General features: G+C 40.7%; 1 protein-coding gene across 4 annotated transcripts in view; it reads right to left on the bottom strand.

The window, feature by feature from the left end:
• hydin (HYDIN axonemal central pair apparatus protein) overlaps positions 1–16307 on the bottom strand; it is a 108951-nt gene that overhangs the window by 54530 nt on the left and 38114 nt on the right. For all 4 annotated transcript variants that reach the window (XM_037766591.1, XM_037766593.1, XM_037766592.1 and 1 more), the window contains exons 19-25: positions 12309–12547; positions 11901–12198; positions 11622–11765; positions 11187–11330; positions 9101–9193; positions 7155–7375; positions 1084–1252 (exon numbers count right to left, since the gene is read on the bottom strand). In XM_037766591.1, the coding sequence (XP_037622519.1) occupies positions 1084–1252; positions 7155–7375; positions 9101–9193; positions 11187–11330; positions 11622–11765; positions 11901–12198; positions 12309–12547 (1308 nt within the window). The remainder of the gene's footprint in view (positions 1–1083; positions 1253–7154; positions 7376–9100; positions 9194–11186; positions 11331–11621; positions 11766–11900; positions 12199–12308; positions 12548–16307) is intronic.

The following is a 16307-nucleotide window of genomic DNA, read 5'->3' on the forward strand; positions in this document are numbered from 1 at the left end:
TAGGTTGTAGCGGGCTCAGATTTAAAGCTAGAGTGAAGATACTAGTATCATATGAAACTAAAAAACTAAAGGGATCCATTGGTACCAACCATGTCATACTAGCTTGTCTCAAAGGAGGCTAAATAACGCTCCAAATTGATGCTAAATTTTGGCGAGGAAAAACTGGCATGGCCTTTTTCAAAGGGGTCTCTTGACCTCTGACCTCAAGATATGTGAATGAAAATGGGTTCTATGGGTACCCACGAGTCTCCCCTTTACAGACATGACCACATTATGATAATCACATGCAGATTTGGGGCAAGTCATAGTCAAGTCAGCACACTGACACATGGACAGCTGTTGTTGCCTGTTGGGCTGCAGTTTGCCATGTTATGATTTGAGCATATTTTTTATGCTAAATGCAGTACCTGTGAGGGCTTCTGGACAATATTTGACATTGTTTTGTGTTGTTAATTGATTTCCAGAAATAAATATATACATACATTTGCATAAAGCAAGCATATTTCTCCACTCCCATGTTGATAAGAGTATTAAATACTTGACAAATCTCCCTTTAAGATACATTTTGAACAGATAAAAATGTGCGATTAATTTGCAATTAATCATGATTAACTATGGACAATCATGAGATTAATCGCGATTAAATATTTTAATCGATTGACAGCCCTAATTATAAGTTATAAATTATAAATCAGGGAACTATCGAGAAGTCTCCTCTGAGTTGTAAAGGATTCTCAGCATTATATTACATCAATGCATTCAAAAGTAGAAAGATATTTCTGCACGCTGACAACAAAATGGGGTATCTCTACACTGAGGTTTATAATGCAAAAAAATGTGTGTGTATGCATGGGTGTAGCATGAACATGTGCTCTTCCTCCACAGAATTGCAGCACAGAGACCGCAGCTTTTTGTCACCGCCCCCTGCTGCTACCGCCTGATCTCATCTACTTTCCGGGCGAGGCGATGTTCATCTCGAACGAGCCTATTGACTTGTCCATTAGCTGCAGGCTCTTTCCATCCCTTGACAAGCAGGAAATCGCTGGAAACCCCTGATTTGTTTACAAGTGAGCATTTGCCTACCTCTTCCACACCCACAGGGCAGTCTGTGCTGCTCTGTTCATCTGCACCAGGCCCGGGACTGAGAGGAACTGGAAAGACGGGAGAAAGCGTTCTAGAGGAACTCCACCCTTCTTCTGTCTCATTTTCTGGACTTTTCTGCTCCTTCTCTGCCTCCAGCATCTCTGTCTCTCTATGAGGGCAAATAAAACATCCCTGAGGTGAAACATGTATTATCCCCCACGATTAAGGTAAAGCAGCATAAACAGACATGATAAATGAAACATGCTGTAGGGAAAATCAATGCCAAGAGGCCTGAATGAGATGAAAAATGAGAAGCGGCAAGAAAAATATATGAAACCATCTTCCTGCTTCATGAAAAAGGACAATTAAAAGCCTCAAGATGTCCATGAGGTAGCAGAGCAACACACATATACCAACAGCAAATTATATAAGCATCTATTGTATATCCAATACATCATTAACATACATCGCAATACCCAAGTGGAGAAGAAAATCTTTAGGACCCACACCCTAAAAAACTCTCGTTTTCACTCTGTGTTCTATTCTCCCCTTCCCTGTGGGATCAGACTGGGTGCATCCATCAAGCTAATTAAACAGAGTGTTCTATAATTAAGAGGAATTTTAATAGGCAAGCAGCAGGAAACAGGTCAGGATAGATTGCATTGAAGTGCTGAATAAACATGGAAGAGAATGAAAGAGATTTAGTGAGTGAAGCCGTCTCAAAGCTGGGCTGGACAACTTATATATTAAATCACCAAACACTGGCTACGTTATTGCCATAGTGTGTGTATGTGTTTGTGTATGTGTGTGTATGTCTGTGTGTGAGCTTCAGGGCATGCATACACATAAGGCAGCATTCAAGTCTGCAAACACATTTGTTCCCAAGAACGCTATAGTACTGATGTGTCAGCTTATAATGAGTGGAAGGTAGTGCAGCAACCAGCAGGGGGCACTGTTGTATGGTCAGTCTGTGATGAATGCTGTTTTTAAGGGACAAGCTGGCCTGATGTCTGGCCTTGGGGGAGATCAGAAATTAGTACGTCAAGCAATGTAAGATGAAGGGGCGAACAAATACTGTAGGTCAATGTCTTCAAAAATAGGGTGCATTTTCGGTGGATAAGAGTTTGTAAGAGCCCACAAAAACAATTTGCCCCCCCGGTGGAAAAAAGAGACGCTTTTTTAGAAAGAGTTTAAAACCCACTGGTGCGGACAGAGGAGCAGATGGTGAGACAGCAGATGATGACTCTGCAAGAGCGCGGCTCAAAATCAGAAATAGCCTACTCTGACATTCTCATATCTGTCTCTCTCTCGCTCTCTCTTCCATCTATTCTTTCCTTCATGGGTGGGTGTGACTGTGTTTGACTGTTTCCCTATGTTCAGTCTCACTAAAAATCTACACAGCAAAGACTACTGAAGCACTAACAGCTCACTTCCAGCAGACTGGTGGAAAAAAAGGAGTGATGAGGAGCGAGTATGAAAGATTTTGATGCTGAGAAAATGATATTGGTATAGACAAAATGCTACAGTCAGTGTGAGAGAGGCTCTCACTGGTTGAACACTAATATACATTTTTTCAAATCAACTGTAAAAAATATATGCATTTTCATCAAACAGCTGATAGCACGAATATTGGCTTTATTAGTTTTGGTCATATTCTGAACAACTAAAAATGCAACAACAAGGATAACCTGTTTTACTTGTCTCCAATGCAAATTGGCATTTTTTTTTCATTTTGTTAATGCAAGAGGAGTTACCTTCCTTATTCCCAGTGGTGGAAATTAACCAAACACATTTACTCAAGTATGATATTTAAGTTTGAGGTTGTACTTTGGGTTGCTGCTTTATAATTTCACTTTACTTTGCTACATTTCGGAGGGAAATCCTGTAGTTTTTACTTACTTTTTATTTTACATACTAAATCTATGATGTATGATAATGTACTGTTAAAGTTAAAGTTCAATTACCCAAAAGTCTAAAGCAACTTGATCGGTTGCAGCATTAAAATACTCCGGTCTCCAACACGTCATCCGTTTCTGAGTCGCTAGCTAAAGGTTCAAAGAATATGTAAACAAATTTGATAAGACAAAGTCACTTGGTAAACCTAAATTTCGATCTAATCCAATTCACAGACATCCCGCCCCCTTCTGACACAAACTGATTATTTGCCAATCAGCTGTCAATTAAACGAGTTACACTGCTGCCAAGTTTGGTAAAAATCAGTGACGCTGTAACGTTAGGAGATGTTAGCAGGCTAGCAAGCACACACCAGATTTGACAATGACTGCGGAAAATAGCCAGGCCAAGAAAAGGCAAAAAACATACTATTTTCATGAGGAATGGGAAGTGGGAGTTTTTTTTCCACGAATGTGAATGACAGGTGTGTGTGTCTCATTTGTGGTGTGAGCATGTCAGTCAGTAAAAGATGTAACATCGAGACCCACTTTACTAAAGTCAACGGCAACTTTTCAAGGAACTTTCCGGCTGGTAGTAGTCTACGAACAGAGAAGGTAGAGGAGCTGAAACAACGCTTGAAAGACAACAGCCTCTGTTACCAAACCGACGAAGAAGGTCAACGCTGCAGCAGAGGCTTCATTTAAAGTGGCGCACATCCTAACGAAGCACAAAAAACTCTTCACCGATGGCGGCATTGTAAAAGAGGCGATGACTGCGGAGACTGAAATGTTATTCAAGGAACATAAAAGTAAGACAGAAATAATGTCTGCTATCGCCGATGTACAACTTGGTGCAAATACTATGGCAAGGAGAGTGTCAGGCTGTCAAGGCTGTGTTTGAACATTGTACTGTTTGAAAAAGTAACATTCTGGGTTTAAAATACTGAACTCGTGACCACGGAAAGTTGCTTAAGAATCTTTATCTCACCATTGCATTAGTCCCCCTGTGCACACTTTGGCTTAAAGGGACAGTTTGTAACTTTGTAAGCGTATAAATGTACCGGGTCGGGACACATGCGCGCTCGCAAATGCGCGTTCGCGTGTGGCCGCTGCCTCTCCTCCTCTGCCTGCCTTCACTCAGACAGCGCGCGCGTTCTCGCTCTGCTCGCTCCACCTCTAGACGTGAACGCGCGCTCACTCCACACTGCAGAAGAGTTAGTTTAGCTCTGAGAATATCTAGTGAATGTACAGGGGACGTTTGTGCAGAAATAAATGCTGCAGCTCCTCCAGACCAACAGAGGTTTCCCGTGTCTTTTGAAGTGATGGAGCTCTTCAGAGAGTTACGTTGTCGTCTCGTTACCGACCGGGTGCCGGTGTCTCCTCTGCTCTCTCCGGCTGCGGGCGGAGAGAGCAGGGAGACATGCTGCAGAGCCCCGCTGCCTCAGCCTGCACTTAGGCAGGAAAAGCCAACACTAAGATCAGATCAAAATCATGTTCATGGAGAGACCTTCATCTGGTCAGCTAACATTACTGCCAAGCAGCTGAAATATAGAGTGATATTGTGGTTTTAGCTGACGTGTGTCGCCTCACTGTTTTGAGCGATGCTCGTTCAGGTATATTTAGAGCGAGCAAGCGCGAGCTCGACGCTGACTTTTGTTGATTTCACGGCCACAGGTGTCGCTGTTAAGAAGCATTTCTGAAAGTTACAAATAGTCCCAATAGTTTCAACTGTTTATCCATTACTGTTAGCTAATTATTAGCTAACTATTTGAACTGTTTATCCATAATTTTTTGGATTCTGGTACCATATTCTTGAATTATTTCTGAACATCTTTAATGGTTCTAACGACTGTTAGATTTATGCTCTTTACCTTTTCTGTTATTTTCTCCCATACTTGGGAGTGGTGTCGCTGTTGCATCTGCCACCTTATCTCTTCTGTGAAGAGTCATATTTCACCCATAATGCATTGCGTGACATGCTATCTGTAAGTCTTACATTAGTCACTCATAGGGAAGCTTTATGCTAAAGGTAAATTGAAGTGTCTATAGCAAGTCTGACTCAAAGTTAAATTTAAGACAAAGACTAGGTCTATTTTCATGCAACTATTATTAACAATTATTAGTTATGAGTGATGAGTCAGTCATTCAGCTGTCCAGTGATATAGTTCATCATGCATACAAGTAGCTATAGTACAGTGCAATAAAAAGGTGGAATAAACTTAAGCTTTCCAGTTTTCTTCTTACTGATATAGAGTCCTAAAGACTGAGAAGCTACAGTATTTAAATGTTTTGTACTGCCTCTATCTATCAGTGGGATAGATGGATAGAAAAGCGTTCGCTCTATTGAAATTCCCCTCTCCGAGGGCTGCGGTGTAATTACTGATAGGGATGTAATTAGCTGAACATGGCTAGATAGTGCAGGTTTTGTGAGGGAGAAAGAGAGACTTTAGAGAGAGAGAGAGTGTGCACGCAGAGTGAGGTCTCCATTTAATTAGCAGGCCGGCCTGTGAGACAGATTGTTAAGAGAGGTCACAATCTAAGAGAAAGAAAAAGAAGAGAAGGTTGATAAGGATTTGGTAGCGAGCAGAAGCACAAGCAGAAAAGGCAGGGGAGCAGGAGGAGAGGAAGGAGGAAAATGGAAAAAAAAGAAAGATAAATAGGCAATGTAAAACCCTACGATGAGGACAAGGTGGAGTACCAATAGATGAAAGAGGGGGAAGGGAAAAAAGACGGTAGAGGGTGATAAATCTTGTAGAGCTATAGCAGTTAGTTGGTTCAAGGCCATGGACGGACAGACTACTATAGTATTCACAGTCCATTGCAAGGGAGGGGAGCCAAAGCAAAAGCTTGAGAGAGGCACAATGTAGCTTTAAGTACACAATCAGTAGATGTGTCTCCCCCAGAGAATTTATAATGGATTTGGCTTTCAATTCAGAGGGTTAAATGTATAGCTACTGTACTAACTCATCCCAATGGACAGTTTTAATATATGGCTGAGATCCATTCTGTTCTTGTCCCTGAATCTTGTCTATTCAGGATACTACAGTTCTAAACATTGTTTTGTTCTATTACAAAGAAAAAAGGTTTAACAAAGGAAGCAAGGAGCAGTATTCTATCAGGTCTCACTGAGCCAGGGTGCTTTAGCTTCCCTTAGTCCTACAACCCAATGAAAGTAACAATAAAAAGGCTGTATGTTCCATAGACACAAGTTTATGAAAACAAAGTCTCACCACTAACTTTACTTCCTTAGCCTCCCTGGCTGTATTCTGCCCAGGTTATCATATGGTATTTTTTCAGGTGTGGGGTGTGCTGTAAAGTCTAAGTGTGCTTTCACATCAGGGACCCGGGCCCGGATCCGAGAACACTTGACCCCAAAGTCCAGTTTTGTTTGATTAGTGTCAACGCTCCATACCGTACTCAGGCGTGTTTCGTCGATTCGTACTCGAGTCCACTTGAAAAGGTGGTCTGGAGTACAGGGCATGTGTACTCGAGTACGGTTCACATCAGATGTGAAAGCCAACTGTACCAAAACACAGAAGTGGACTGCTATGCAACGCGAGTAAAGTTAGTAGTAGTTTTGAAAGGGCAGGCTTTTTTCAACGCCGCCAGTCTCTGCAGCATGCCCCGATCTCATCCTCTGAACCGCACGGCCATGGGTGATACAGCAGGAAGGCAGGCGAGAGGTTCCTTAAAATATAAACAATAGTAGGCACTAGGGTTGGGCGATGTTTGTTATTTTATTTAGCAAGTTTTAATGGTCTGCCTCCGAAGAACGAGAGCAGCTCAGCTGCTAAGCGAGAAGAGAGAGAGAGACAGTGGTGAGAAACAGAGTGCAGAGCCGGTATTATTTCACATCTAACTCTGAAATAAGGGTTTATTTTGACCAAATCTGAGTTGGTGATTGTTAGAAAAACTAAAGACAATGGTGAGTTTTGTTTATTTTCTGTTGAATGAAGTGTTTTACGATGCTCCGTCGCTAGAACAGCTGATCTCAACATAAACAAATACACGTGGATGATGACACAAGTGTGCTGTACGGAACAACTTAACTAATGTGAAAGCTGAGCGGCAGGGGGTGGGGGGCAATCGTACTCAAGCACGGTACGGATCAATCGTACCTAATATGAAAACGCCCTAACTTATATGACCGTTTGTGGACATTTCTCAGTGTTAACATACCTGATGGTAGAGTGTTTCTGGTCATCCAGGAAAGCCCAGTGGTAGGAAACTGGCAGCGGGGAGCAGTTGGTGATGGAGATTTCTCTATGAGTTCCTGTGCAGTTGACCACACAGCCAAAGTCCAGTGTGGTGGAGGAGAAGTGGAGGTTGGGGAAGTGGACTTCAGCGTGCAGCTCCAACATGTCTTGCTGTGGGTGTCCCTGGTAGTGTATCCTCAGGAACTGGAAAAAAATGTCAACAAAGGTAATGTATTTCTCCAAATTAGATGATATAACTGGTATATATTTCAATGGTGGAAGTAAGCAAACAGATTGTTTTCACTTAATGCCAGTGGTTCCCAATCTTTTTTGTGGCTTGTGCAGTGGTGGAAGAACCACTTCCTATTCAGATCCTTTACTTCAGTAAAAGTACTAATACCACACTGTATCATGTAATTTCCTTTGTATTCTTGTAATTTCTTTTTGTTTGTTATTGTTATCGCTCGCTCAGTTGTTTAATTATTGTGATCTGTATTGTCTTGAATATGACATGTGCTTTTTTGATTGTGCAATAATAATAATAAAAAAAAAAACTAATACCACACTGTAAAAATACTCCACTACAATTAAAAGTCCTGCATTCAAAACCTTACTTAAGTAAAAGCATGTCAGTGTTTTACTATTATAGATGATGTTTTTGGATTAAAGGTCGACCGTAGATTTTCATAGGCCAATATAATAACGATAGTTTGGAGCAGGAAAAAGCTGATAGCCGATTAATTGGCCGATATCTTTACTTTTGCATCAGCCTAGGCGGATCCTTTTGCACGCCGTTTTTAATAAATCTGTTTTTTGTTGCTCCCAATTTAAGAGAATATCCTGAAGTGTGATTTGGTGAATTACATCATTAAAAAAGAATTCTATTTATTTGCAATGCCCTTTAAGCTGTTACAGAACGACTGGCCAGGATTACTTTTGTTGCACGTTCCGTTACGTTGTTAAATTCACCCTTGCAAACCATTAATGTTCCATGGTGCATATTCCCCTTAAGTCTGCGATTGCATTTCATGAATAGATGGTTACATGGTTGGATTATTTGGAAAGGAGAACACCAAATTCATACAATAAGCAAGTTAAAGTAACAGTGAATGATTTATTTTCCTCCCAGTCTGCCTGTTTTGTATCTGGGACAAAGAGCTGATAGTGTTGCGTCATATATTCGATATATAACTTTTTTTATCCCCCTCTACCTTGACTACATGCAAAATGATGATGTATGTCCCTGCGTGACTGGTGGCGGCTGTGCCCAGTTCCGCTGAAAAAGGATAGTTTGTAAAACGTCCTATTGGCACCAATTAATCTTTATTTTGGATAAATATTACTGTTGCACGTTGCATTTTACTTCTGTAGATGTTTAAGGTTGTGCTAATTTTGACCCCTTTATATACTGTTGACTAGTTTAATCAACAGCAATGCATCATATTTTATAAAGTCATCATATGTTTGTAGCTTCGCTATCCTGTGAGAACTACGTATGATATATGAGAAAAACAGCCTGTTTTAAGCTTTGTGATGATGCATTTTACAGCTAATCCAAGAGGGAGTTTTAAATAGTTAATTTAGTTTAAGAAGTAGGATCATCTTCTCAACCCATAGAGGAGCACTTCATCCTTCAGTTTATCAGAAAAAATTTAAAATACCAAATTTCACTGGACAGGAATGGTATGAAAAATTGTAATCTGGAAGGTAACTAAAGCCGTCAGACAAATCTAGAGGAGAACAAAAGTACAATATTTGATGTAGTAGAGTAGAAGTATAAAACTGCATAAATGGAAATACTCAAGTCAAGTATAAGTACTTCAAATTTGTACTTAAGTACAGCATGTTGGGAACCACTGCCATACACAAAAAGAAGGTCACAATATGTCCCCCAGATGAAAAAAAAAAAAGGCATCACTGTTACTGTACCTCATCCACGACTCGTGACACCCGATCCTCACAGTAAAATGGATTAAAGCATACCCACAGTTCAGCCTGCTTCCCGTCACCTAAAACAATGGACTGGAAAAAGATTTACAGTAGTGAATCCCAAAGCATAAGTTCACAACCCTTTTAAAAACCTTCCCACAGTTTAATGAAACATTTTTTGTTATACTGCATTGATGGCACCCAGGTAAAATATCAAAATATTCTGCTTCTCTTTAGCTTCATTCAGAAACCTGCCAGGGACTTGAAAACCATTTTAATACGGATTCCAGTCCCACATTTAAATCAAATCTCAGAATGGAGGTTAGAGCTGTGATAAAATCAGAACATGGGTATTATGGAAATGTATGAAATTAACTTCTATCACGGTAACTGCCGTGCCACTGAGTGCAAGTCATTGAAATGTTAGGTACAAAAACAAGCAAATGACAGCCATAAGTGTCAACTGGAAGGTAAGGAACATCTAAGAGCGTATCTGACTCAACACATTTACCGTAATCAATAAATTAAGTGAGGTTGCTACTGGTGTGTGTTCACACACGTCTACTACAGACAATGGACAGTAACACAGAATTTCACTGAACTTGGTATTAGTACCAAAAACATGAAATGTTCAAAAGGCAAAAGTAATATTGTTGACTATCTTGTTGCCAACTCAACATTATTTAGTTTTCTGACTATTTTAAACTGAAAAACAAACAGCTCAATACAATGCTCGAAAAATGAGTCCTAAAACCCAGAAATGAGTTAGCATTTTAGCACTTCCCGGTTACTCATGCCGACTCGTCCGCCTTTACAGCCTCGTTGTGTATACTCACGCTCATGCGACTGTAGTGTTGTTTGTTTATAGCCTAACGTTATCTTTTTACTTCTGGAGATTGCCTTGACCCTTCAAAGATCATAAAAGTGGTGTTCATTTGTGAAGATTATCTTGCTGAACAAAACTTTTGAGTATCATAAACGTGTGTTTGCCACAGAGCTTATTTTCTGCAATAATCCAAAACCCAATGAAAAAATCCCGTTGGGTTTTTGTCGAGGGAACCAGGGCAATGATAACTTCCTGGTTGGCCTACAAAAATACGTCCTCCCTGGAGTCATCAGCATTTATGTCGACTGTTCATGCTCAAAAGGATGTCCACTTTCTCTGCACATCACTTAAAGTGTGAAGAATTAAGCAACATCTAGTGGTGAGGTTGCAGATTGCAACCTCTCCCGTGTGCCAAGCGTGTAGGAGAGCTACGGTGACCGAAAAAAAAGCGAATGGCCCCATCTAGAGCTGTTGTCAGATTTGCGTTAGTCATTTGGAGAATAGCAGAGTCAGTGCACAGAGTGTGTGTGTGTAGTGAGTGGTGAAGCAAGAGAGAGAGTGGCGGTGAATGTGTGTTATCGAAAAAGTGAGCGAGTGGAGCAGAAGTCGGAGTTAGCTTAGCTATATTGAGAATATCAAGTGAATGTTCAGTGGAAGTTGCAGTTTGTGCAGAAATAAATGCTGCAGCTCCTTTTTTACCGCTTTTGACCCAACCGGAGAGTTTTGCAGAGCTTTTAGTTGGAGGAGCAGCAGCTCTCTAAGGGATTAGCAGGAGATGCAGATGAGGGAAACGGGCCAGAGCACTCGTTAAACTGCGACAGCGGGAATATGGAAGATGGGTTTAAGATCCAAATATCAACAAACGGTGGCCCCACTACCACGGATCAAACACTACATAGGAAACCAATATCAAATTGATTGTGGGTCTTTTAATATATAAAACTAGCAAACAACTTTAATCTAGGGAAACCCACGGCCCTTTACAGCCTCTCTCACTCTGTCTTATCCAATAGAAGCAAAAAGAACCAACAAATCTTGGGTAAAGTTCCTCCAAGTAAAAAACAACAGATTTCCAGCAAATCCTTAAAATATCCTCCGTTACTTCCTTTCACAAACAACACTGTATTGGTAGATGACAGAAGATTCAAGTCAAGTTTCAATCCAGGGCAAAAGTCTGTGTGCCACTAAAATCAGTTGTTTTCTTCCTCCTGGAACTTGAAATGAAAAACAAACAGACAAATAAAAGGGAGAGATGTGTACCTTAGTGGTAGCTGTGCTAAGAGCTCCCGAGGCCTCACACAAAGAGAACGGCTCTACAAGAGAGAGCTCCATGGACAGAGGCAGAGATGACACATTCTCCAAGATCAGCTTCTCATATAGGGGCGTTAGACTCTTTCCTGGGACCTGTAAGACATATACATAATTCATTCAACAATATGAAGACATGTTTGAGGAGCAGCAATCTTAAATGAAAGGCTCACAGTTTCTTTTTTACATGGCGTTATCTTATAAAATTAAACAGCCTTCACTAAACTTTACAGAGATGCCAATTATTTACAGTCCTGCAACGTCATCCCCAAAAGGCATCTAACTTATGATATGCCTACACAACAATTAGATCACATTGTATCGACAAATTTCTGCAAGATACATTACAGAACTAAGTATATATGGAGAGGTAATCTTTTGACCAACCTTCTCTATGTAGAATTTCAGCTGCTTGGAGGAAATGCTGAGCATAGGAGCCACAAAGTGACAGGTAACATCTACAGACATGAGGAGCTTATTACAGCCCTGGCGACCCACAATGCCATGGCACACCAAACGCTCTTGCACAACCTGGGGAAGACAAGAACATATGAACTGCACATGTACTACAGCAGGCATCTAATCTAATGGACACAAACTGGCTGTGCTTATAACATACAGTGTTTCAGTTTATACATTTTTGGGAAGGCAAGCAAAGTGTCTCACCTTGGGGGAGTCACAAGATCCTGTGAGCACCATGTCAACAGAGCAGCCTGCGTAGAGCTCCACACGAGAAGGTCTGAGGCTGAACACCGGCTTCTCCCTACTAGAGGAGAGCGAAGACCCACGGGCCTGAATATCCTTCTTCCTGGGAGCAGAGATGGGGGGCAGGACGGTTCGGTCAGAAAAGATTTCCCCCCTTCGGGTTTTTGTGGAGGACAGGAAGCCATCAGTCCGCCAGTACATCCGGTGCATTTGCTGGCCGTGGTTGGTCAATTTGAAGTGGTACTGGCATGACCCATGACTTATAGGACATACGGAGGACAGGTGAGACACACTGTCAGTACAATTTCAGTTCTACATCACCATATCAATATTATTAAGTCAAAATTTGACTCATGAGTTTCATTCTACCTGAAGTGTGTGCCTAGGTCAAGGCTGGGGGCAAAAGGCCTGTCACTGACAATTGTGGTGCCAGTGCCTGTGGCAGACAGAGGGACAGTGTGCGTTTGACTGTCCCGGATGGACACTTCCAGCCTGGCCTGGAAGTGGAGCGCGTCCTTCAGGTGTGCCACTACTCTCAGCTCCAGCTGGCTCTCTGGTGGTACTTCCCCCTCACTGGGCTGAACACGCCCAAAGGACCTTCCCTGGCTCTGAGGAAATAGGAAAACACAACCATATTTCCTGAACACGATGAGCTGAGGAGTTTGCTCCGACAGGATGCCTGCCTTTGCATCTGTAGAGCGGCATAGTAACAGTTACAGCAGCTAGTTACGTGACTGAAATGTGATGTGTGAAAATATCTCCCTTGTGGGGGCACTTTCCTCTAACGGTGCTGCACACACCATTGAGGCCTATATAATGGATTGACCCGGAAAGATAGATGTGCAGATCATATAGCTGCATAATCACATCAATATTTCGGTGTAGCATCCTGTGATCCTAGAGGTAGAAGTGGAGCAGTGGCTCCCTGTCTGACATAAGTAAGATGAAATATCTCCCTACTGTGATTACGTTAATGGATAGAGTATGAGATGTACGGTTGTATTCACCTTACTCTTTGCCTTAACTCGGGTGCTTCCGCATTGCGTCATGTTGTGTTTTCTCAATTCCGTTTAGAGCGGAAGTGCCATTATTTTGCTTAGCGTTGCTCATCGCCAGTGTTAATACATCCATGGTTATCATCCTTCACTTGCTAAAAAGCTGTTTTTAGTCTTAGAAATGCTGTTATTAAGTTTTCATGTTTTTTTTCAGTCGAGAAAGTAACCATTTATATTTCCAAAATGTGATCAGTTTAGTGCAAGCTAGCTGCTAGCTAGCTAAATAGTGGAAAATAGGTGCTTCAGTTTGAGCATTGTTGTCTACCTGGCACCCGGCATTTATCTGGCAGTTGGTTCCCTATGCGAAATTCGATCTGGAGCATTTTTTTATCTGTTCAAAATGCACCTTAAAGGGAGATTAGTCAAATATTTAATAGTCTTATCAATATGGGAGTGGGCAAATATGCTGGCTTTATGCAAATGTATGTATATATTTATTATTGGAAATCAATTAACAACATAAAACAATTACAAATATTGTCCAGGAACCCTCACAGGTACTGCATTTAGCATAAAAAATATATGTTCAAATCAAACATGTCAAAACCCAAGCCCAACAGGCAACAACAGCTGTCAGTGTGTCAGTGTGCTGACTTGACTATGACTTGATCCAAACTGCATGTGATTATCATAAAGTGGGCATATCTGTAAAGGGGAGACTTGTGGGTACCCATAGAACCCATTTTCATTCACATATCTTCAGGTCAGAAATCAAGGGACCCCTTTGAAAATGGCCATGACAGTTTTTCCTCGCCAATATTTAGCCTAAGTTTTGAGCGTTATTAAACCTTGTTTTGACAAGCTAGTATGACATGGCTGGAACCATGAATTCCTTTTTCTGGTTTCATATGATGCCAGTATCTTTACCATAGCTTTAAAATTGCAACCTAAAAATCGCAAGTTGTGTTAATGCATTAAAGAAATGAGTGACGTGAAAACGAATTTGCATTAATGCGTTATCAAGTTAACTTTGACAGCCCTAGTTAAAATACATTTTAGAACACGCAAAAGCCTTAACTCATGGATAGTCATAAAATGTTATTGATCTGATATCTACGCTCTTTGATGTGAACATAAAAAAGGGACTGCTGCAAGACTGCTGCAGCTCTGTGGATTGTTCGATTGCATTTATTTGAATAAAGTCCAATGAAATGAGAAAACAAATGTAAATCTAATGTTCATCTCCAGTCCTTCAACAAAGCCCTTCACTGTGCTCCCTGTGACCAAGCAGTGGATCACGATCAATGTACTATACAACTCTGTTGATGAATGGCTGGAACATAAACTTTTAATTGGGATTTTGAGATGCAGTGAAGCTTGGGCACTTTCAATGCCGATAGAACAACACGGTAGATTGATCATCAATAGAGAAGAATGTCTTTACTCAAATACTGCAATTGACATTTGTGTTGCCTGAAGCAATGACTGTATTAAAAATAATATCGGACAAATGATATATGAAGCTATAGTTTGATGGTCAAATCAACTTCCCTACAGAAAAGTCCTGCAGACATTTAAAGAAAGATGCCTCACACAAGCAGGCAACACTTGACCGTTGAGGGACTTTAGGAGTCATAGATCACTTTCTCAGCGTTTGTATGATCGAGCAAAGGAGCCGGTGAAAGCGAATTTGTGTGTGGGTCGATACAAGGGTGATCACAGTAAAGGGGTGGGTCGAGTCAGAAGAGGAGAAAGAGCAGGGGGGTTGACTCCCAAGACAGAGGAGCGAAGCGACTGGAATCTCAATAATCACATCAAACCTGCTGCATCCCACAGCTTGATTAGCATTGATTGCTTTTGAATGCAGCAGAAGTCAGAAGGGTTTAGAATCCAAATCGGTTCTGTATGCTGTACAGCTATCAAGAGCACATGAACCCGCATAAACCCTGCACTGGTGCTGAAGTGACTACTGCAGCCAATTCTCCTGTCAAACATAATACAGCACAACAAAATCAATATATTGTAACGTGAATCTCGTGTGGCTCATATTTCTGGTTGCCGGCCAAAAAAAAGGGAAAATTGTGCATAAATAAATAAATGCATTTATACATAAATACATACATACATTTAAAAATAAATATAAGATCAATAAAAAATAAATAAAGAACTAAAATAAAATAAATAAATAAATAATAAAAATACATAAATAAATAAAAAGGAAAATTAAACAGAAGAGTAAATAAATAAGAGAATTAATACAAAGATAAATAAATAAAGGATCAAATTAAAACAGAAATGTCAATTTATGTCACATTTTATCAATCAATTAATGGCTTCATTTATTTTATATTATTTTTGCTACATTTAATGATACATTTATTTATTTGTTGAGTCCTTTATTTATCTATTTTTAATTTTGGCAGGTTATATCCTCCAGTGTGCAGAAAATGGCGTACATGATAACGCCGTCCCAACCGTCGGAAGCAGGTTAACACTGTTAGCCCTGTCAGCAATTTTTGCCATTTTTTCCACTGTTAATGCCATTAGCTGCGAGCCACTGGCTCAGCACCATGTTGAGAGCCCTGCAGAGGCAATAGAAAGGCTCCAAATCTCGCATCTATCCTTTAAAGTTTTTTTTTTTCCTTATCCACTGCAAGAAACCAAGGACAGAGGGTGACGTATGCTGAACAGATTGTAAAGCCCCCAGAGGCAAATTTGTGATTTGTGATATTGGGCTATATAAATAAAATTGACTTGACTTGACTGTATAAAATAATCAATAAAAGCCTAGGTTGGATTAGGGATGGAGTTAAGTTCTCACAGATGGTCACTTAGATGACAAGCAAATGCGGATACCTTCCGCAATATCCCACAATCTCCAGTCATCAGGTCTAATGTGTGGCTCTCTGCCAGCCTATTGAGCGAGAGATGTAATGCAATTCAAGGAGAATCCGCATCGATTGATGCTTGAGAGTGCAGGGGGAAACTCCTTCCCTCAACACTGCATCAAAGGAGAGGACAGGGTCACACAATTGAAGGAGGTATTGAGTCATAGCTCCAGTCACAAGTTTGTTCCCAGTGGATTCCCGGTGATAAGGAGATGCAAAGCGAGAGAAAGGCTTTCAGAAGGCAAGTGAAACACTGAATATGATGAACTGCAGCTCTCAGGTCGCAGTCAAGTTTAATTTACACTGAGTGAGCATGATAAATAGAAATAAGTGTAACAATATTATTTAATCTTAAAGGGAAAATTTGCCATCATTTGTGCAGATGTGTAATCAGTGTTGATGGTAAATGTAGTCAATTGAAGCAATAAATTCCTCAGTGCTGCTATATTGATTCATTTTAGTTTAATTCGTTTTCAGAGTGTTTG

This window comes from Sebastes umbrosus, chromosome 4 (assembly GCF_015220745.1).
Source record: "Sebastes umbrosus isolate fSebUmb1 chromosome 4, fSebUmb1.pri, whole genome shotgun sequence".
NCBI lineage: Eukaryota > Metazoa > Chordata > Actinopteri > Perciformes > Sebastidae > Sebastes > Sebastes umbrosus.